This window comes from Chenopodium quinoa, unplaced genomic scaffold (assembly GCF_001683475.1).
Source record: "Chenopodium quinoa cultivar QQ74 unplaced genomic scaffold, ASM168347v1, whole genome shotgun sequence".
Classification (NCBI taxonomy): domain Eukaryota; kingdom Viridiplantae; phylum Streptophyta; class Magnoliopsida; order Caryophyllales; family Amaranthaceae; genus Chenopodium; species Chenopodium quinoa.
Window position 1 is genome coordinate 3,734,074 of NW_018742205.1, and position 18,786 is coordinate 3,752,859.

The following is an 18,786-nucleotide window of genomic DNA, read 5'->3' on the forward strand; positions in this document are numbered from 1 at the left end:
ACTTGAGTTACTCGGTCAGGGGTTACCTGAGGGGTTCGGCTAGGGGTTACGCGGTTAGGGGTTACTCGGTCAGGGGTTACTTTAGGGGTTCAGTCAGGGAATAGTCGAGGGGTTACTCAGTCAAGGTTACTTTTTTGGTCAGGGATTACTTGAGGGGTTACTCGGTCAGGGGTTACTCGAGGGGTTCGATTAGAGACTTAGAGGTTACTTGAGGGGTTACTCGGTTTGGAGTAACTCGGGTAACCCCGGCCACACAAAAAAATCTCCCATAAATAAGTTGTTTTAAAGTAGTATATCATTATTTTGAGAGGTTAGTAATGTATATGTAAGTAAATTCATTATTAATCACCAAATCGTTTTACCTTATAATTTTGTGAAATGAATATAAGTATTATGATTTGTAAATCGTTTTACCTTATAATTTTGTGAAATGAATATAAGTATTATGATTTGTAAGCCATGCATTGTACGGGTGCTATGCTAGTTTAACTAATATGTACACTAAGAGAATTTGCAAATATCACATACTCTCTCCATTCTTAAATAATTGACACTTTTTTTTTTCTTTTTTTTAATTTTTTTTATCACTATTCACATACTAACTTTAACCATCGTTATTTACTAACGTATTAAAAACACCTGTTTTTATGAAATATATTATTGTTAAATAAATATTAATATAAAGTTTCATATAATAACTAGTTTAAAATATTTTCTTAACTACTATTAGCATGTGTGTTAAATTTGACTGTGTCAATTATTCAGGAGTAAAGAGAGTACAATTAAGATACTCCGTGTACTGTAGTGCTTATAAAAATGATTACTTACAAATGTTATTCATGAAACAACCTTATCGAGAAGTACCAATATTAATAGACTACTTGTAGAGACTAAGGGGGTGTTTGGTTCATTAAATTGGAATGAATTTGTATGGAATCTCATACTAGATAGGTACAGATTCTAAAACTCATACTAGTCTAAAGTTGTTTGGTTTTATTGTTGGAATGAATTCTATCCTTCATTAATAAAATGGATTATGAATCTTTGGGGCAGGGGTGGGTATGGAATTCCATAGGGTTGAGGGGGAGTTAGAACCCCTTGGGTATGAGATTCAATTACTAAAAACCTCAGCCAAACAAAAAACTAGATGAAATGGATTCTAACTCCATTCCAACCCATTCCAAATGATCCAACCAAACAACCCCTAAGATAACAAAGACTCCCTATCATCCCTTATTTTAAGCCGGTTACAAAAGCCAAATTGACTCTAAGCCATTCTAACTTATACAAATATGATTGTAGCTCATATAATTTAGAAATGTCAGCATTAAAAATTAGGAGACGTCATTAGTCCTAAGTAAACTAATCACATAAATGTTTAGAATAATTTATTTAAGTTACTTTCTAACTCATTGTAATCATAATTGCAGATTCAACATAAGAAGGACTACTTCATTATATGATCTAAACTAAGCCAAATCATATAATTAGCAAACATTCACAATCACACACAATGAAAGTTAACAATCAAACATATATTGCAAAATTGATGATTTATAACAAGCTTCTTCAAACACTAATTAAATTAGAAAAATTACTAAAGTAGATTATAATAATCCAAACCAATATATTATACTAATAATTAAATCAAAATAAGCCAATAAGATTTGCAAGGTAACTAACAAGGTATAAAATCAAAACAATTACGAAAAAAAAAACACTTCTAAGTTTAAGCTCAAGATCATTTGTACGATACTCGGTCTCGACCCCGGGATTCTCCATTATTCTAGTTCGACCTTGAATTTGAGACTAAACTTCCCTCCAATGGCTATCTTTTCTTCCGCTCAATTTAAAATCCAATCAAAACCCTTGCTCTCATGATAACGGCTAGGTTGTGTATCCCATATGAGCACATAAACTCCCCTTATATACATATTTTCGAACAAAAACAAAAAAAGAAAACAGTAGAATAAATCTGAAATTTGCTGAGTGATAAATGAAATTAACCGATTGCCAATTTTCTTACTTTCCATATCATCAATTTCGTATCTTCAATAAGCATAATTTGTGTTGACTTTTTGAAAAATTGTTGTGAATAATTGATTTTATGGAATTTCACAATTTGTTGGAGACATAAATTTGATTTCCTTCCATGCCTGATGAGAAGCAAAAAAGAAAAAGGTAAGCAAAAATAATAAGAGAAAGAAAAAGTGCAGTTTTTCTAGTTAATATTGTGCTGAGAAAGTTGGAAAAGGGTGGGTGAGTGGAAATCCAATGGTTTAATTTTAAGGACTTGCTTGTAATATAAATAAGGTTCCTAGCTACATGCTTATCATTAGAGAACAAAAAAATTGAGCAACCTGCAAGCTAGTGTAGCCCAAACAAGTTACATGCTTGATTGAAAAAGCGACAAATAAACTCCACTCATATTGTGACATGTGTACAATTATTTATTTATTTTTTAAAGTTTTATTTTTGCAAACTAAACATGTTGTAGCTTACCATTGGAACACTTTGTTGCTAAAAAGTGTTATAGCTTAAAAATTGACGTGGAAAAGCAAGCTACAAAGCATTGTAGCTTGCCATTGGAGATGCTCTTATTTGCTCCAATTGTAGTCGTATCCCATGTCACTTAACAACATCAAAACATAGTAATTAAGCTCAATTAGTAATAATAACTCCATATAATGAATAAAAGATGACTATAGAATAAAGGAGTAAAAATATGGCAAATATGCAATTATTAACATCCCAAAACTCCTAGAATCTAAAACCACGCATCTCAAACAGTCAAGCCCCTCCTTTTCGTTGGAGGAAAAAGTTTCATGTAACCGAAGAATTGAAGCACAAAAGAAATGAAAAGCGCCAGCATCAGGAGCACATGAAGGCCAAGGAAGGCCAAGACTGCGTGCACAACCTGCAAAATAGGTGGTTAAAGTAAACCGTTATGTTAGAACAGAGAAACAAATAGGAGGAATTCAAATAGGAGCAAAAAGAGTTGTTAAATTATCCGACCCACACCCGAGACTTTAAATAGGAAACCTTGGATAGATGATAGGTTCCTTTAGTTTTAGGCTCAAATTCAAACTCAGAATGCATAGTTTGTAATTATACCACAATTTTATTTTATTAAATAAAATATTAAATCCATAACTGATACTAAAGTAATTACCGTTGACATCATAATTATCCACGTGACAGCCTTTTATATAAAAAAAATTCCCTCCAAAACTATATAATTGACCTCATTCTGTTTTTTTTCCCTTTTTGGAGTTAAAGCTAATGTTTGGAAATGATTGATTAATTATACATTTTTCTAAAAGCTTTTATGACTAAATACATATTTACTATTCCTATGGATTAAAAATAATTGACTATTAGTCTCTTTCACATTCTTTTTTTACTCCTACATAGATTTTTTTCTTTAAAAAAAAAAAAACAATGTCCAACATTTTACTAGTGATTGTGGAGTTTGGATTTTTCTCTCTTTACTCTTCAAATTTTATTTGATTAATGAAAATTGAATGCTAATATTTTAAAAAATTTATTATAGCTATGAAGTAAATTAGAATATTAAATATCATGTTGTCCTTCATTTTAGCTCAATCAATATAACGAGAGAGATTAGGATTGATTATGTTTTGCTTAAAATATTTATATTACACACTTAAAAGTAAAAATTTTATTATTAAAACCGTGCATCGCACGGAACTAACCTAGTTTAACTATTAATAGAGACTCGATGCGTCGCACGGGCTTAAATCTAGTTATTGATATTGATACATTAATCATTAATTAATATCACTTTTCTCATATTAAATAATTCAATGTTAAATAATTTATTTTTTTCTTCATCTTTTAAATATTTGTAACAATATTTGTTTTACAAAACTAAGTGGGGTCATTACCATGAGATGGAGTCCTTGAGGATCCGTCCTAATGTTGTAACGTTAGTTCGGGTTTTATAGTCTAGTGCGCACCTTGGTGCTCGTAGCATTGGTTGTGACGTGGAGAAGCGAATTGAAACCTTAGGGTATAGTTCGAATGTGTTCTTGAGAAGTGTATTGATTAATATGCATTGTAGGTGTGGAAATTTGGTGAAGGCTCTTGCAATTTTCGATGATACACCCAAGATAAGCTTAATCATTTGGACGGCTATGATAGGTGGTTATGGCTTGCATGGACAAGGAGAGATTGCACTTGATCTGTTTGATGAGATGATTAGTAGTGGAGTTCAACCTGATAGAACAGTTTATGTCAGTGTTACGTTTTATCTACGTTTAGTCATGCAGGCCTAATTGATACAGGTTTAACATATTTCTACTCAATGAGAACATATTACAATTTATTGCCCAAAAAAGAGCATTATGCTTGTACGGTTGATCTATTAGGACGAGCTAGTCGTCTTGGCAAAGCTCATGAGCTCATCATTTCTATGCCAATGCAACCCGACGAATCTGTTTGGGGAGCTCTTTTGGGTGGTTGTAAGATTCATAAAAATGTTGAATCTGTTCGAGGATGTGTAGACTTTCACTTGTTTTTAAAGCTAGTTAGCAAGATTGTGGACCGGCTTATTGTTGTTAGAGATGCAACTCGCTTCCATCATTTTAGAAACGGAGCATGTTCTTGCAAAGACTACCGGTAGCAACTGATGAGAACAGTTGATCTTATAGTAATTCTACCTTAGAATTTTATGAGCTGTGAACAGATTACCAAAATTATGAAGGTGTATCTACAGAAAAAGGGACTGAATGGTAGGAGTCCTGAAGATGTTGCTACACAAAGGTGACAAGTGGATTGAAAAGATAAGGAAATGAGGACTGCATACAACTGCAAAACAGTTTGGAAATTCAAAGCTACGAAATATTGTTGCTGCCATGGGAACCTTGTATCTCGATGATTATATAGGGGAAAGAGGCGTTAAATCAACACTGTACATAGTCCACAACTAATTGCTACACAAGAACAATGAAAAGTTCTAAGGATTTGGTCTGTGTTCTATGATGCTTGCTTGCGCGATACCAACATTTGACAAACTTTATACTTGATAATTCGTATATACCAACACACAGTAAACAAAGCGAAAATTGAATATATTTGAACAGATGGGCATATCCCAACTGCCACAATGTGAACTGTTGATAATAATGAAAAATACTGTAATACCAAAATAAGTTTTCTGCATAATGTTGGAGGGTTATACAAATAAATTGAACAAAATAATACGAAGTACAAAGTAAGAACCTCTTGAACACCCAAAAATATATAATTTGATTTTAGCTTCTGCCCAATTATCAGATCCACTGTTAATATGTACTATCAGCAATCCCTTTCTTGATTCTCGATTTAGCTCTCTTCTTGTGTTCATTGTTCTGTCGAATAACTAATTTCACCATATTTGTACTTATCATCAGAAAAATTGAACAATCAGAGCTGCTTGACAAGCCCACCAACAGTGATAACGGAATGAGTCCCAGACGTGCACATATCTTCCAAAAAAGGAACCGTTTTCCACACTCTCAAAGCCATTGGTGATAGATTTTCTGCACAAGTGGACCAAATTAACAAGTGATATCCCGTATCCATGTTCTGAAACCGGTAATTTGATAAAACTATACCTTACCTTTACTGAATTTATCATTCTGTGTGCAAATAGCAGCATAATGAGTATCAGCCAAGTCAAGAAGGGCCAACTGCCATTCCCCAGTTTGAAACTGAGATGATTCAACAGCAATATCATATTCCTGGCATCACCATGAGGTGGAAGTGACCAAACATGTTAGAATTTTTAGAATAGAAAGAAACACAAATAGGTAAGCTGCAAACACTTGTACAATTTTGGTATCAAAAAATCAGCAATATAATGTTAACATAATTGTCATAATAGAAATGGTAGCATTTTTTCTGTAGTACACAAATAATGAAAAAGCTTCTAATATCTATCCAGATCCTGATAAAACCAAAATCAAGTTAGAAAAGGACATCGCAAAACACGTCTGGATTGAAGATTGAGCATCAACGCTAAAAAATTAAGAAAGGCTTCTCAATACGAGCCTAACAACATATTAATATATATACTACTGCATTCCAGGATATTAGTCTCCCAATTAAAGGTTCTTCGTAAAAAATACAATGAAAAGGTAGAAAATCAGAATCACAGATTGTCAAAAGGGGCAGATGAAGATCCAGCCTGCACTTGAACATCAGACCAACTAATCTAGACCAACCCCAGAACACATGATTCTGCTCCAGTCCTCAGCTCTAACTTTTGGCAAACTACAAAAACGATTTGCTGCAAAGCAAAGCAGCGAAATCCAGAGAGAATTAATGGAACAAGTTTCTGTTGACTTCTTTTTTTGGTCAAGTCTATCAACTTGGTTAGCTGACCAATTTCTATAGTGACTATGTGTATCTCCTCCCATCCCCTCTTGGACAACAACGCCCTAGTCAAATTTAAAGGGTTTACATTTAGCTTAAGTTTAACGGACGTTGGTTTTATACATTTATAACTTTCTTTTCCTAGCTAGGTACTTTCTGGAATTTAGAATGCCAAGTGATATACAGTACCCACCGCTTATCTGTCAACCTACTTTTCTTCTATCCAATTGTTTGCTATTTTGTAAGATCGTTTGGTGATCATACTAAAACATTTTGATCACATATTTATACAAATGTACTAAATAAGTTTAAATCATGTGAAATTTGATCATAAACTTCTTACAAATTTTACGTATATGTTATTAAGAATTTAAGATAATATTGGACAAGGTTTGCCTTGGAGTCTGTAAAGAAGATATGTTGATTGATTAAGAACATAGGAGGTATATTCAAAAGGCACTGTATCGGTAGTATTTTGGCAAAAGATAGATAAATTCAAGGAACCAGACAATCCAGCAATCCGAGTCTGGACTAAAATTACAGGACCATTATAGTCCAGATTGGTTCTAAACAGATAACACCCCATCCATTTTTGAAATCTTAGTAAGCCACAAACTTTCATTTTCCAGTCATATAATAACATCTAGCTACAAGATCTATTTGAAAGTGCATCAACTTCATCAAAAAATGACAGAGAACATCCAAAGGAATACCTTAAGAGCAGCAGTTTCTGAAATATTAGACATATTTTTTGAAGAAGCTTTCAAGTGAATCCTGAAGGTCTTAAATGGAGTAGCCGAAAAGCCCCTTCCTATTGCTTTTACATAAGCTTCCTGAAAGTTTTAATTACACGTGTAAGGTGAGATCTGAGCATCAGATATGTTGTCAACTGTCAACTCAATTTCAAAGCCAAAAAAATATACTGAATAGAAAGGGCCAATTCACAAGATTTAAGTGCTTATGGCTTGTCAGTCCTATCTACATCCATAGAGTGAGTGTAATTTAATTTATGCTTTTCATTCTCCCCCTTAATATTGCAGACATTTACAAATTCAACTTTCACATGCCTTGGTTAATGATAAGAAATGGATGGGTTTCCTATTTCTAAGCAATATAGGTATCAAACACTTTTTAGGAACCCTTAAATACTTCATATCTTAAAATGTAAAATTGAGGAAAAGTAAAGCAGTTTTACAATTACTAAACTGTATTCATTGTCGCCTGAAAATTTTCAACAAAAGGAACAGTTTTTCCCACACATGTCACGCTAGTGCATGAAGTTTTATAACATAAACCATATTAGTCATTACCTTGAGTGTCCATAATTTTATAAATTCCTGGCGTTGTAATTCCGGTTCTGAAATATTGGCCAAGTGATCAACTTCACAGGGAGAGAAGAAGCGACGAGCAAATGATATGACATCATTTTTTGTTGTTCTATTCTTATCTTCAACATCAATTCCAATCTATATGGCACAGAGAATCAAATCAAATGTCCGCATCAAGTAAGCAATTTTCATAAGCTAAAAAGGCAAAAAAAAAAAAAAAAAAAAAAGTATATCTCACAGGAGAATAGGTTGTAATTCCACAGGCAATCAAGGATGAGGTGTGTGACAAATTAAAATGCAATGGTGGCCAACTTATATCAGGTACATCTTGCCAATCAACCTACAAAATGAAGAGAAACCATAATAAGAGAACATAGACATATGACAAACCAGAGTAATGAAATCAACAGTTATATAAGGGAAGACGACAATAACCTCGGGTTTTCCATAGGTGTTTTTCTTAAACTTCAAAGATCTCGGGTCAACAAAAGAATTTGTCTGATCTACCATGAAATGCAATCAGAAAATCAGTGATTCATTAATTAAGGGAGACATGTCTATTATAAACAAACGGATGGCATAAGAATTGTGAAGTCAACCGCTTGTAGTGTTAAAGAGTCCTAACATAAAAGGTCAAGAGCACAAACCCAGAACCTCATTTATTGTGGTTAAACAATATGGAGCTTATCATAGTATCCATAATTCCATATGCTACAATGGCATCAAATTAAAGAATGCACTCTAGAAGCCTACTTAACCATGCTCAAATTAAAGAGTCAGTTAGTTATTCTATTTCCAGAAGTTGAAAGATACACACATGTTGCACATCAACACAACTCAACATCTTTATGAAGCATTAAGTTTATATTAATGAAGCATGAAAGTTTGTAAATTTATCAGTTTGCTACCAAACTTAAAAAAACACAAAAAATAAATAAATAAATAACAAAAAAAAAAAAAAAACTCAGTATCCTATCTTATCTGAAAACAATTGATGAAATTTGGTTGCTTAGAGATTGCTCGATTAACAAAATATTTCAGGAAGGCATTGCAAGCTAAAAGGTCACCCAATCCCTGGAAGCTCAAAAACCCTTCAAAAAGCCACGACATACCCTATGACCAATTCAATTTACACAAACAATTAAAAAAAATCCAAAACAAATAGAGATGAGTACTGACATCTAGCAATGGTAGTGCGAACCAGAGCACGAGCTAAGAGGGCTTTCTTCCTGACCTCGTCTTCTCGGAAGCTAAGAACACTTTTTTTTTCAGAAGGGGAAAGGATATCCAGATACTGCTTCAAGAGTGATGAACTCTTTATTTCATCAGGAATGACATACCACAAGTGAATTTCCCTATAAAAGTTCCACAGAAACATCAATTTCTATTTATTACAGCATCGAAGTGAACAAGCCAAGCAAGAAATTGTTACAAAAAAATAAAAATTAATCCATTCTAATCAAAGTTGGAGAATAAAGGTAGAACATATGTACCCTCGAGGTGGGAGAGGAAGAGGATGCAGAGGCTGACTGGAGAGAGAAAACTGTCTGTTGAAGCAGCGCATGTTTGTTCATTATAGTTAGAAGTTGTTAGTTGTTGTGAACTAGTAAAAATTACGAAGCACCTGTAGAAAAAACACAAACAATTGAAAACTAAGATGGGAACATCTCATATTCTCATGATATATACAATATACAAATCAGCTGCCTTGTTATTTTCGTTCTTACAATACTCAAAGTTAAAATAATTGATAATGAGTTCACCTGCAGCTACAACTCATAAATCCTTGATGTAATACTTAGATTTTATGTCATTAATACAGGACCTTCTGGTTGAGTTGTTAGACTTGTTACCGAATACAATTCTTTGTACACAAAATATTTGGCACTGTTATACACAGCGTAAGAAAAGGACCATTCTTCAGAGAATGGGCCTTAACTAGCTCAAAAATAAATCATAATTAAAATCATGCGTTCAAGATTGTGTGATATCATGTGAGAAGCAACATTATGCATATATAATCTTATGCATATATAATCACATTAAATTCTTCTCGCTTAAAAAAAATCAGCGTACATTGCACATATCAAAATTCTAGCAACAAAATCAATCGTTATAAACATTCGTAACTTAAGCAATTATAATCAAAAGTTTAATAATCCATTTTTGAAGAACCCTAAATTGAATATACTAACAATTAATCAATGATAAACCCTGAATTGTGTTGATATTCGATGATTTAAAAAAAATGTCTTACTTCAGAAGCAGCTTCAATGGTGGAAAGAAAACTCAGAAGCCTCTTCAATGGAAAATTCGTGAGTATGCTTCAATGGAGGAGAGACGGTGAATAGGTGGCGAGCCAATCAAAAGGGGAAATTCCTAATTCCTATTTTTTTTTTTTTTTGAACACTCCTAATTCCTAACTTTGATACTCACTTCTCTTGAACCCTTTCCCTAGATAATGCTATCAAAAGATTTAATTCCACAAATACTGTCACTTTTTTTTATAATTTCCCACTTTTTTAGTCCATGTCACCGGTTCAACCTCTTTTTTATTTTTTTTATGGTTTTTATGAAAACCGCTACTTGAAGTGGCGGTTTACTATGATAAACCGCTACTTGAAGTAGCAGTTTTAGGTATTTACAAAATAAAATAAAATAAAATAAAATAAAAAAACTTGTGAATGACCATTGAAGCACCTTTTGTATGTTGAGGGCAGATTTCTATGTTAATCTAACCATTGAAGCACCGTTCTCTCTTCCATTAAAGCAGCTTCTGTGGTAAGTTTTTATTTTTAATCATCGAATACCAACTTCACAATCTACTGTCGGGGAATTAAAGGTCGGCTTTGACGGACGGTCATCGCCGCGACGGCCACCGACGCCTGGAGGTGGTGCGATTTTGTGAACGCTGATGATCGTGGGTTGGATCGCGGTGGTGGTTTGATGGTGGTGGCTCAATTGAGGTGGCCTGGTGTGGGTGTTGTGGTTGTTTTCGGGGAGTAGGCTGTTGTTTTCGCTGCTGGTGGCTGGGTGAGGGTGGCTGGGGCTGCTTTGGTGGGTTCAATGGTTCAGCGTGGTGGAGGAGAGGGAAGATGAGAAGGAGATGGCAAGAGACGCCATTGAAGGAAGCCGGAAGGTTTGGAGGAGAGGGAAAAAGAGGAAAATGGGGAGACTGATGAATGAGAATCTTTAAGGCAAACCGCTACTTGAAGTAGCGGTGTATGAGATTGAAACCGTATGAAATTGAAACCGCTACTTGAAGTAGCGGTTTATTCCCAGAACACCGCTACTTCAAGTAGCGGTTTATTGCTGGACCGATAAAAAAAATCGGTTTTTTTTCCTTAGCTGCGTGGGCGATAATTTGGGAATTAAAAAAAGATGGGCTGTAATTTGGGAATTAGATAATTTCCCAACATTATTTAGGGAAAGGCCTCCTTCTTCATACTCAATCATCAAATTTCAGCATTCAATGACTGTACGGCTATACCTCTGATTTTCTAAATTGACTCATACTAACATTACTATGTACCTCTTGTCCTGTTATACTCAGAGATGGGTATGGATCGTGCCTCGTGCCAGACCTACGTGCTTTGGAGTTAGATTAGCCCAATCCATGGCTCGGCTACAAGTTTTGTGCCGGCCGAAGTTTTAAAAGTTTGACCCGTGCACGGTATAGGCCCACGTACCATCGTGCCGAGCTTATCTAATGCCTAGGCTCACTTCTTGGCAGCGTTAAATTAACACTTTTTTTTTTTTAAACAAAGATTGATTCCTACTCTTCCTATAAAAAAAAAAAGGGTTTTTCTACATAGTAACCTTGTTTTTTTCACTTTTCTACGCTGTGACCTAACATATATGACTTTCTACGCTGTAACCCTAAAATACGAAAAGTCACTACATTGTGACCTCGCCGTTAGACTACCGTTAGTTGCTTCCGTTAAAACCCAAAAAATAATTTTTATTTTTATTTTTTTCATTTCCCCTTCCCCTTTCCCTTCTTCCCTCCATAACCACCAGAGTTGCTTCCACCATCCCCTTTCCCTGCTTCCACAATCGCGACCACCACCAACATGACCCCGACCACCCAGAAATAATCAAAGAGTGTGCCAAACATTACTAAACTCAAATCGTGCTTCAAACACAAAATAATAAAAGGCCAAATTTTCAGAATTGAATTAAAAATTAGCAAATATTAAACTTAACAATGTATATAAATAATCTCTAAGATCTATAATATTCATCAATCAAACCCATATTAGACCATAAATCGCCAGTACTCAATTTGGGGGAAAAAAAAAGTCAAAACCTTACTTCAATAATATCGAAATAAAGAGTGATGATACAATTAAAGTTGAGTAGAGAATACCCATTTAGTAGTGAAACGAAATGTTCAATCATATATCACAGTAATACAAAATAATTCAAATTAACTAGTTTCAAAAGTCAAATTCGATAATGATATTGATATGAATGTGCCCCAATTTTCAATCCAAAATACCCGAAACACAATAAAACCATCCAAAATTGGATTATTGTGAATAAAAATTGAGACTTGGAAGAAAATATACCTGCAAATCACTACCAATTATGCAATTAATATCCGACCTTGGGATTCTTCGGAGCAAAAAACTGTTAGCCATGGATGAGTTGCTTTAGAGGAGAGAGAAAAAGGAATTGGAGTTCTACAGGGAGGAGAGAGAGCGAATGCCAACCAGTTTCACGGGGTCTGGTTTGGTGGGCTTTTGATTTTTCGAAGGGGGTTTTGGGGTTGGCTGTCTGGTTTGGTGGCGGTGGTTCCAGAGTCTGATTTGGTGGCGGTGGTTCCTGGGTTGGCTGGGGTCTGGTTTGGTGGCAATGATGGTTCTGGGGTCTGGGTTTAGCTGCAGCGCCGGCACCGGGGGAGGGGAAGGGGGTCTGGGCGGTGATGGTGGTGGTCGCGATTGTGGAAGCAGGGAAAGGGGATGGTGGTGGGGATGGTGGAAGCAACTCTGGTGATTATGGAGGGCAGAAGGGAAAGGGGAAGGGGAAATGCAAAAAATTAAAAAAAAATTATTTTTTGGATTTTAACGGAAGCCACTAACGGCAACTTAAAGGCGGGGTCACAATGTAATGACTTTTCGTACTTTAGGATTACAGCGTAGAAAGTTATATATTTTAGGATTACAGCGTAGAAAGATATATATGTTAGGTCACAGCGTAGAAAAATGAAAAAAATAGGTTACTATGTAAAAAAAAACCCAAAAAAAAAAAAGATTGATTCCTACTCCGTATTTAGTAAACAAAGTGTGACATTTCAATATTTAGGAAGAGCCTGTCAAAAAAAAATAAAATTAGGAAGAGGAAAAACTAACGAATGTCCAGAGGGCGTTTGATAGGATAGTTAAAGTAGAAATTATGTGTTGCATTGCATTGAGATGGATAGCTAAAGTAGAAATATATTAAATTAAAATTAACATTAATTACACCGAATGACGCGTAATTCTGGTATTTTTAAAATGTTTATCTAACGCCGGGAGATGTTCACTAGCAAGATCATTACAAAGAATCTGGTGAATAACTACTCCCTCAATCTCTTTACTATATATTTTGGTAAATGAGAATAGCTGCTTTGAGATGGATTATATATATATATATATATAGGTAAATAAATATTTTAGTAAATGAGAATAGTTGCATTGCATACATGTAACTTTGTGTGCAAATATAAATGCAAGTACAAAAGAAAACGATAAAAATGGAAACGTAACTACAGAAGATAGACAAAGTGAGTACTACGAAGTAAATAAAAACTCATACTACACGTTCACAAATTTTAATAAAATTCAATGAGCACTCGTGTGGCACACATCTAGTTGGGTGTAATATGTGTTGAATTCTTGTCATCTTGTGTATGCGCCTGATTTAACCTATTTTTGTGTTTTTTTTGACTTTCTAATAGAAATTATGTTAACACTATCATTAGAAGTTTCCACTACTTATACTTCACAGACCTTATAGAAGTTTATTTTCCTGCAAATGATATTGAATTTACATGGATCATAAAGCGTTGTCATTGTCTTGTCAAAAATTCAGGACAGATGATCTTCTCAAGGTATTCATACTAATTCTATGCCAGAAGCTCCAAAATGTGTTTCAAACTTAAGTCATAACATGATAACATGCCATATTGCCAACTATACAATGTTATTAGCAAATTAAGGACTTGATTCATACAAAAATCCAAAGCCTAAATATGCTTTTAAAACATACAACTGTTAGCTCTTCTGGGGTTAAAAAGGAAACATCCCAAATCACTTCAGAACAGGTTAACAGACCACTCATACAACAGATAAAATCATCCAAGAAAAGCCATAATAGATACTAAATACATTATTCCAAAGCGAAACTACAATTTCGACTTTGGATCACCAGCCACAAAAGATGTAGACAATACAACCATCCCCCCAACTGAAGACATGGATCTATTATAAAGTGGAGTAAGCACAACAAGATTTACCGCCAAGCTTCAATTCTCTCATTCCTTGGTTTCACACTGCTAACAAGGATGGATCCCTTAGTTTTCTCTGCTGACTTGGAGGCAATCTGAACAACCAGTTTTTCATTACTCTTTCTAGGTCCCTTTTTAGTTGTAGAAGTCTGTCCATTTCTACTATTCTTCTGCTTGTTAGATGGCTTGGTTTTGGTGTCTGCAGGTGTCAATTCTTCTTCTCTGTGATTGCTAACTGAGGACTGATTTTCTCCAGGAATGGTATTAATGTTCTCAGCCGAGGTGGCTGGTTGATCGGCTGCAGCAGGGTTCATGGCTTCAGAAGTACGGTTTTCTACAACATCTGGCTCACTTTCAGTATTCTCCTCATGAATGGTTTGCAAGGGAGTGTGACAACCATTGTCACCTGAAGGATCCCTGCTGTAAGAATCAAGAGCAGAATCTAAAACCGAATCCTCTCTTTCTTTTAGAGTCCTTTCAATGAGTGTCTTCAGAAAATTCATCACTTGGACTGCATGCATCAATGCTGTTAAAGGGTCTGCCATCTGCATTTCATGACAACAGCATTAAAAATCAAATTGTCAAAGAATAAAAAGAAAGAAAATCATACTAGAAGCAAAGTGACTCGAGATGGTATAAAACTGGAGATAGCCTAAATGCTTTAGCTCATAGACACACTAATTAGGTCCGGACAGAATAGAGAAGCTGTGTCCAAAAATCAGTATACAAAAACGCAAAATACAGCATGATCAAACAGAAACTATAACTAACCTTCAGAAATAAACTTTCATTATTCCCACCTAAAATCATTATTTGTGATCACTGATCAACACTTATGTTTAACTGCATGGCTTAAAGTTTTTTTTTACTTACATGAGTCATGTTTGGAGCAAACACCATAGCAACATTACGTGCATTCATTTTGTTCATATGCTCAAACTGTGCAACATCAGCCATCAGATTGACAGCCCAATCCAGAAGAGCAGCTTCTGTTGGGGGGAGAAGCCTTGCAAGCTGAAAGCACTCCTCTTCTGTCTGCGATTCCATGACTTGCTCTGGGGAAAGACAGTCTAAAACACCAGTTGGAAGTTCTCTGAACCAAGCCTAAGAAAAAAGCACAAACAATCTGATTATTCTCCATTGTTATTCCATGCCACTAAAGTTAAGCAGCTGTAGCTCTGATAATATTTCAGGCATTACCTTAATTAGACCTGCCAGGCAATGAACATCGACATCATCAGGAATTAGTCCTCGGTTTAGTTGATCTCTGACAATGTCTTCTTGCCCATTATCAGGATTAATTCTGAAAATTCCTTCTGCCTAGACATTTTCATTTTAATTTTCATCAATTGCAAGCCAAGGAAAAAAGAACATTGTTGAGGTGGTGTTTAAAAATAAATGGTAAAGAGAAGAAAGAAAATGCTTACTTCGAGACCTCCTAAAGCATACAACCGATGTTGCATTAGCAAGAGTATTGTAGGCACACTGTTTCCTCTGGTATCAAAGGACAGTTGCATGGAATTGGTCGAGACTCCAAAAACTGTGGTACTATAATGAAAAGCACAACAGCCAAATGAATTTGCAAGCTTAGTTCCATAACAGTCATAATTAAACAGATCATCATGATTCGTTTCAAAACATTCCACATAAAGATGAGAACCACAAAAGCCTTATGAAAGTTCATATATTACTATGCTCTTAGCTGAATCGATCAACCATTATAGCAAAAACTAGCCTTATTTTACATCTTTATCAGCAATCAAACTGTGCAAATCTTGAATACTGAGACACGATACCAACTACTAATCGCGAGATCAATATCAAAGTTTGTTCTTGGGGTCTATCTTTTTGAATTACTGATTCAAAATTTCAAATTACTATTCGTATCATGTTGTAAAAAAACATATATTGGCCCACAAAAAAAAAAATTACTTCTGCCCCAGCAAATCTACTTGGATGTCCCTAGATTGAGACTATGAGGAACCACCTTTACCTCTTTATTATCCCCTACATACAACTTTATGGATTAAAGATGGTCCCATTTCTCAAGACTATGCCTCTTTTACCAGCAATTAAAAACACAGTAACTCAAATTATGGTCTAAAACATGGTGATTAACAGTTAACAAAAGCCGGAAAAAGGGGGAAGGGATTTATAGAATTGTATATTTATATGGCATATCAATAGTTAGATTGTAATAATTCATACACATTTGTCGAACCGACTAAGAGAAATCTTATACAACGGCTGTATCACATATATTTCCATGTCGGATTAGGTCTACACGGGTTATGGTGAACACAAACTTAGCATAATAATGAAATTAACTTAGTGTTGTTTTAGAGCTTATATCTCAAACGTAAAATTCAAATTCAAAACTTTGAAAAAAGGAGCAAATTTTTAAAAAGTGCATAAAAACTCTTACTTATTACGTAGTAAAACAAATGAAAATCTAAAGACATTGTTTACCATGAAGAAAGTAATTTACTTTATTGTAATTTTCAAAAAAAAAAAAAATAACAAAAAACTCAAATATCAATTCAATTCAAACAACAAATACAGATACAAAGAACATAAAACAATCAAGCAAAGAATAGCATTTTAAAATAATTACTGCCTCCGCCCAGATATAGTTGTCACATTGCGGATTCAAATTACACAATCAACACAGCTATTAATTCCGAACAAAGAGATATAGTTGTCACATTGCAAATTCAAATTACACAATCAACACGACTATTAATTCCGAACAAAGAAGTATACGTCATAATTACCTAGCACTAGGAGCACTTCTAGGGACTTCAGGCTCAAATTCAACAGGAAGACCAAGAAAGCCATTGAATCGATCAAATGTGACATGAGCAACATGCCTCACATTAGTAGGCAAACCAATTTCCATCCCACCAAAAGAAGTATTCGAAGCCGAATTTGAAGTTGAAAACCCTGATTTAATATCACAAGAAGAACACCCAAAAACAGATCTCCTAAAAGCAGTGAAAAACAATCCAACAAATTTTAACTGAAATTCTCTTTCTTCTTCTTCAACTTCTCTCCTCCTTTTTCTCTCTCCTCCACCCAACTCTTCTTCTTCAGAACAAGTATTACTAGTATTGATATTATTATTATTATTATTATTATTATTATTATTATTATTATTATTACTATTATTACTATTACTATTATTATTACGAGTATATTGCTGGTACAAACCATCATTTCTAGTGGGGCTACTTTGAATTGAACTTATACTTGAAGATTGCACTACTTCTATACTCATTTTTGAAAAATTAATTAATACTCACTAATTTTTCTTCAATTAAAATTAATACCCACAATTTTTTTTAAGGAAAAATCCTACCTTTTTAGGAAATTGAGTAAAAACAAAGAAAGAAATGTTGTGGGTATTTAATTTTTTTAATTTATTTTGGGGGAAATTTAAAAAAATTTGATGAAGAAGTGGAGTTAGATTGAAGAAAGGGATATGGTTATGGAAGGTGGGACTAAAGCATCATCAATATTTTTCTAAAAAATTTATAATTTTCTCCCAAAAAATACAATTGCTGGTAAATTGATTGAGCCTGAAAGAAGCAAAGGACAGATTTTGCAGTTTATGATTGGTGAAGAAAGATGGAGGAGAGAGAAAATGAGGAATTTAGATTTTAGAATGCAAGAAAGAAACAGAGAGAGGAGAGAGAAGTTTGTTTGTGTGTGTGCTTTAGCGGGAAGACACAAACTTGGAATAGGTGAGAAAGATTAATAATCAATAATCAATAATCAATAATCAATAATCATGAGTTATGAGTAATTAATATAGTGGGGGTTTTTCTTTAATTTGACTACACGTTCCTTAATCCTTATATGCATAATTGGCATTATTAGATTATTAACAAAACATAAAGATTTTCGGATAAATTCTTAAATGTTATGTTATGACTTGTTCGATTCCCAAAAAAAAAAAAATGTTATGACTTGTTCGATCAATTGTGTTTATTACCGACCTACAAAACAAATTACGAAAATGGGAATAAAAAATACTCGTATTATATCAGGCTTGATTTGGTACCGTTTGAATAAAAGATTGCCGTTCTATAGTGATAAAATAAAACTATGAGGACTTTTAGTTTGGGTATAAGTAGTGTATAACATTGATTGAATTGGGGGTAATTAACTATTTACATAATCTAACTCGAATTATGTAATTGTGAGATGGTATTGATTACATAATCTATCTTCCCTTTATCATGATGTCATTGGGATGGATTATCATTATTGTATGATCTTCTTGATTTCTATTAATCTGAAAAGATATGAATATTAGGAGGAGGATATAGTGAGAATCATGATCGAAGGGTCTTCTTTTTGGAAAATCGCAAATTAGCCTATTTCACAATCATATTTTTGTTAAAAAATGTAACCTTAATCTCATCTCTTTTTTTTTCCTTCATTCTTAACATTTGACTTTTTATGGTCAAATTTATCATGTCCAACCATTTATATGTTATAAATTTACAAAAAGTTAGAATATAAGGATAATTCATATGGCAAGAAATAAATATTATTATTATTGAACTAATTTGTACCTACATCTTC

At 34.1% G+C, this 18,786-nt stretch overlaps 2 protein-coding genes across 2 annotated transcripts; both read right to left on the reverse strand.

The window, feature by feature from the left end:
* Positions 1–5,057: 5,057 nt before the first annotated feature.
* LOC110729603 (4'-phosphopantetheinyl transferase HetI-like) lies at positions 5,058–12,763 on the reverse strand. Its single transcript, XM_021909354.1, has 9 exons — positions 12,278–12,763; positions 9,200–9,330; positions 8,886–9,061; positions 8,142–8,209; positions 7,945–8,046; positions 7,689–7,844; positions 7,092–7,211; positions 5,624–5,744; positions 5,058–5,543 (listed from the first exon to the last, which is right to left on the reverse strand). The coding sequence occupies exons 2-9, from the start codon at positions 9,268–9,270 to the stop codon at positions 5,428–5,430; spliced, it is 930 nt and encodes a 309-aa protein (XP_021765046.1). The 5' UTR covers positions 9,271–9,330; positions 12,278–12,763; the 3' UTR covers positions 5,058–5,427.
* A 1,074-nt stretch (positions 12,764–13,837) lies between these two features.
* On the reverse strand, positions 13,838–17,960 carry LOC110729610 (rho GTPase-activating protein 5-like). The gene is made up of 5 exons (XM_021909365.1): positions 16,971–17,960; positions 15,624–15,744; positions 15,397–15,516; positions 15,070–15,300; positions 13,838–14,741 (listed from the first exon to the last, which is right to left on the reverse strand). Exons 1-5 carry the CDS (start codon positions 17,471–17,473, stop codon positions 14,202–14,204), a joined length of 1,515 nt encoding a protein of 504 aa, XP_021765057.1. The 5' UTR covers positions 17,474–17,960; the 3' UTR covers positions 13,838–14,201.
* Between the last annotated feature and the right edge of the window lie 826 nt (positions 17,961–18,786).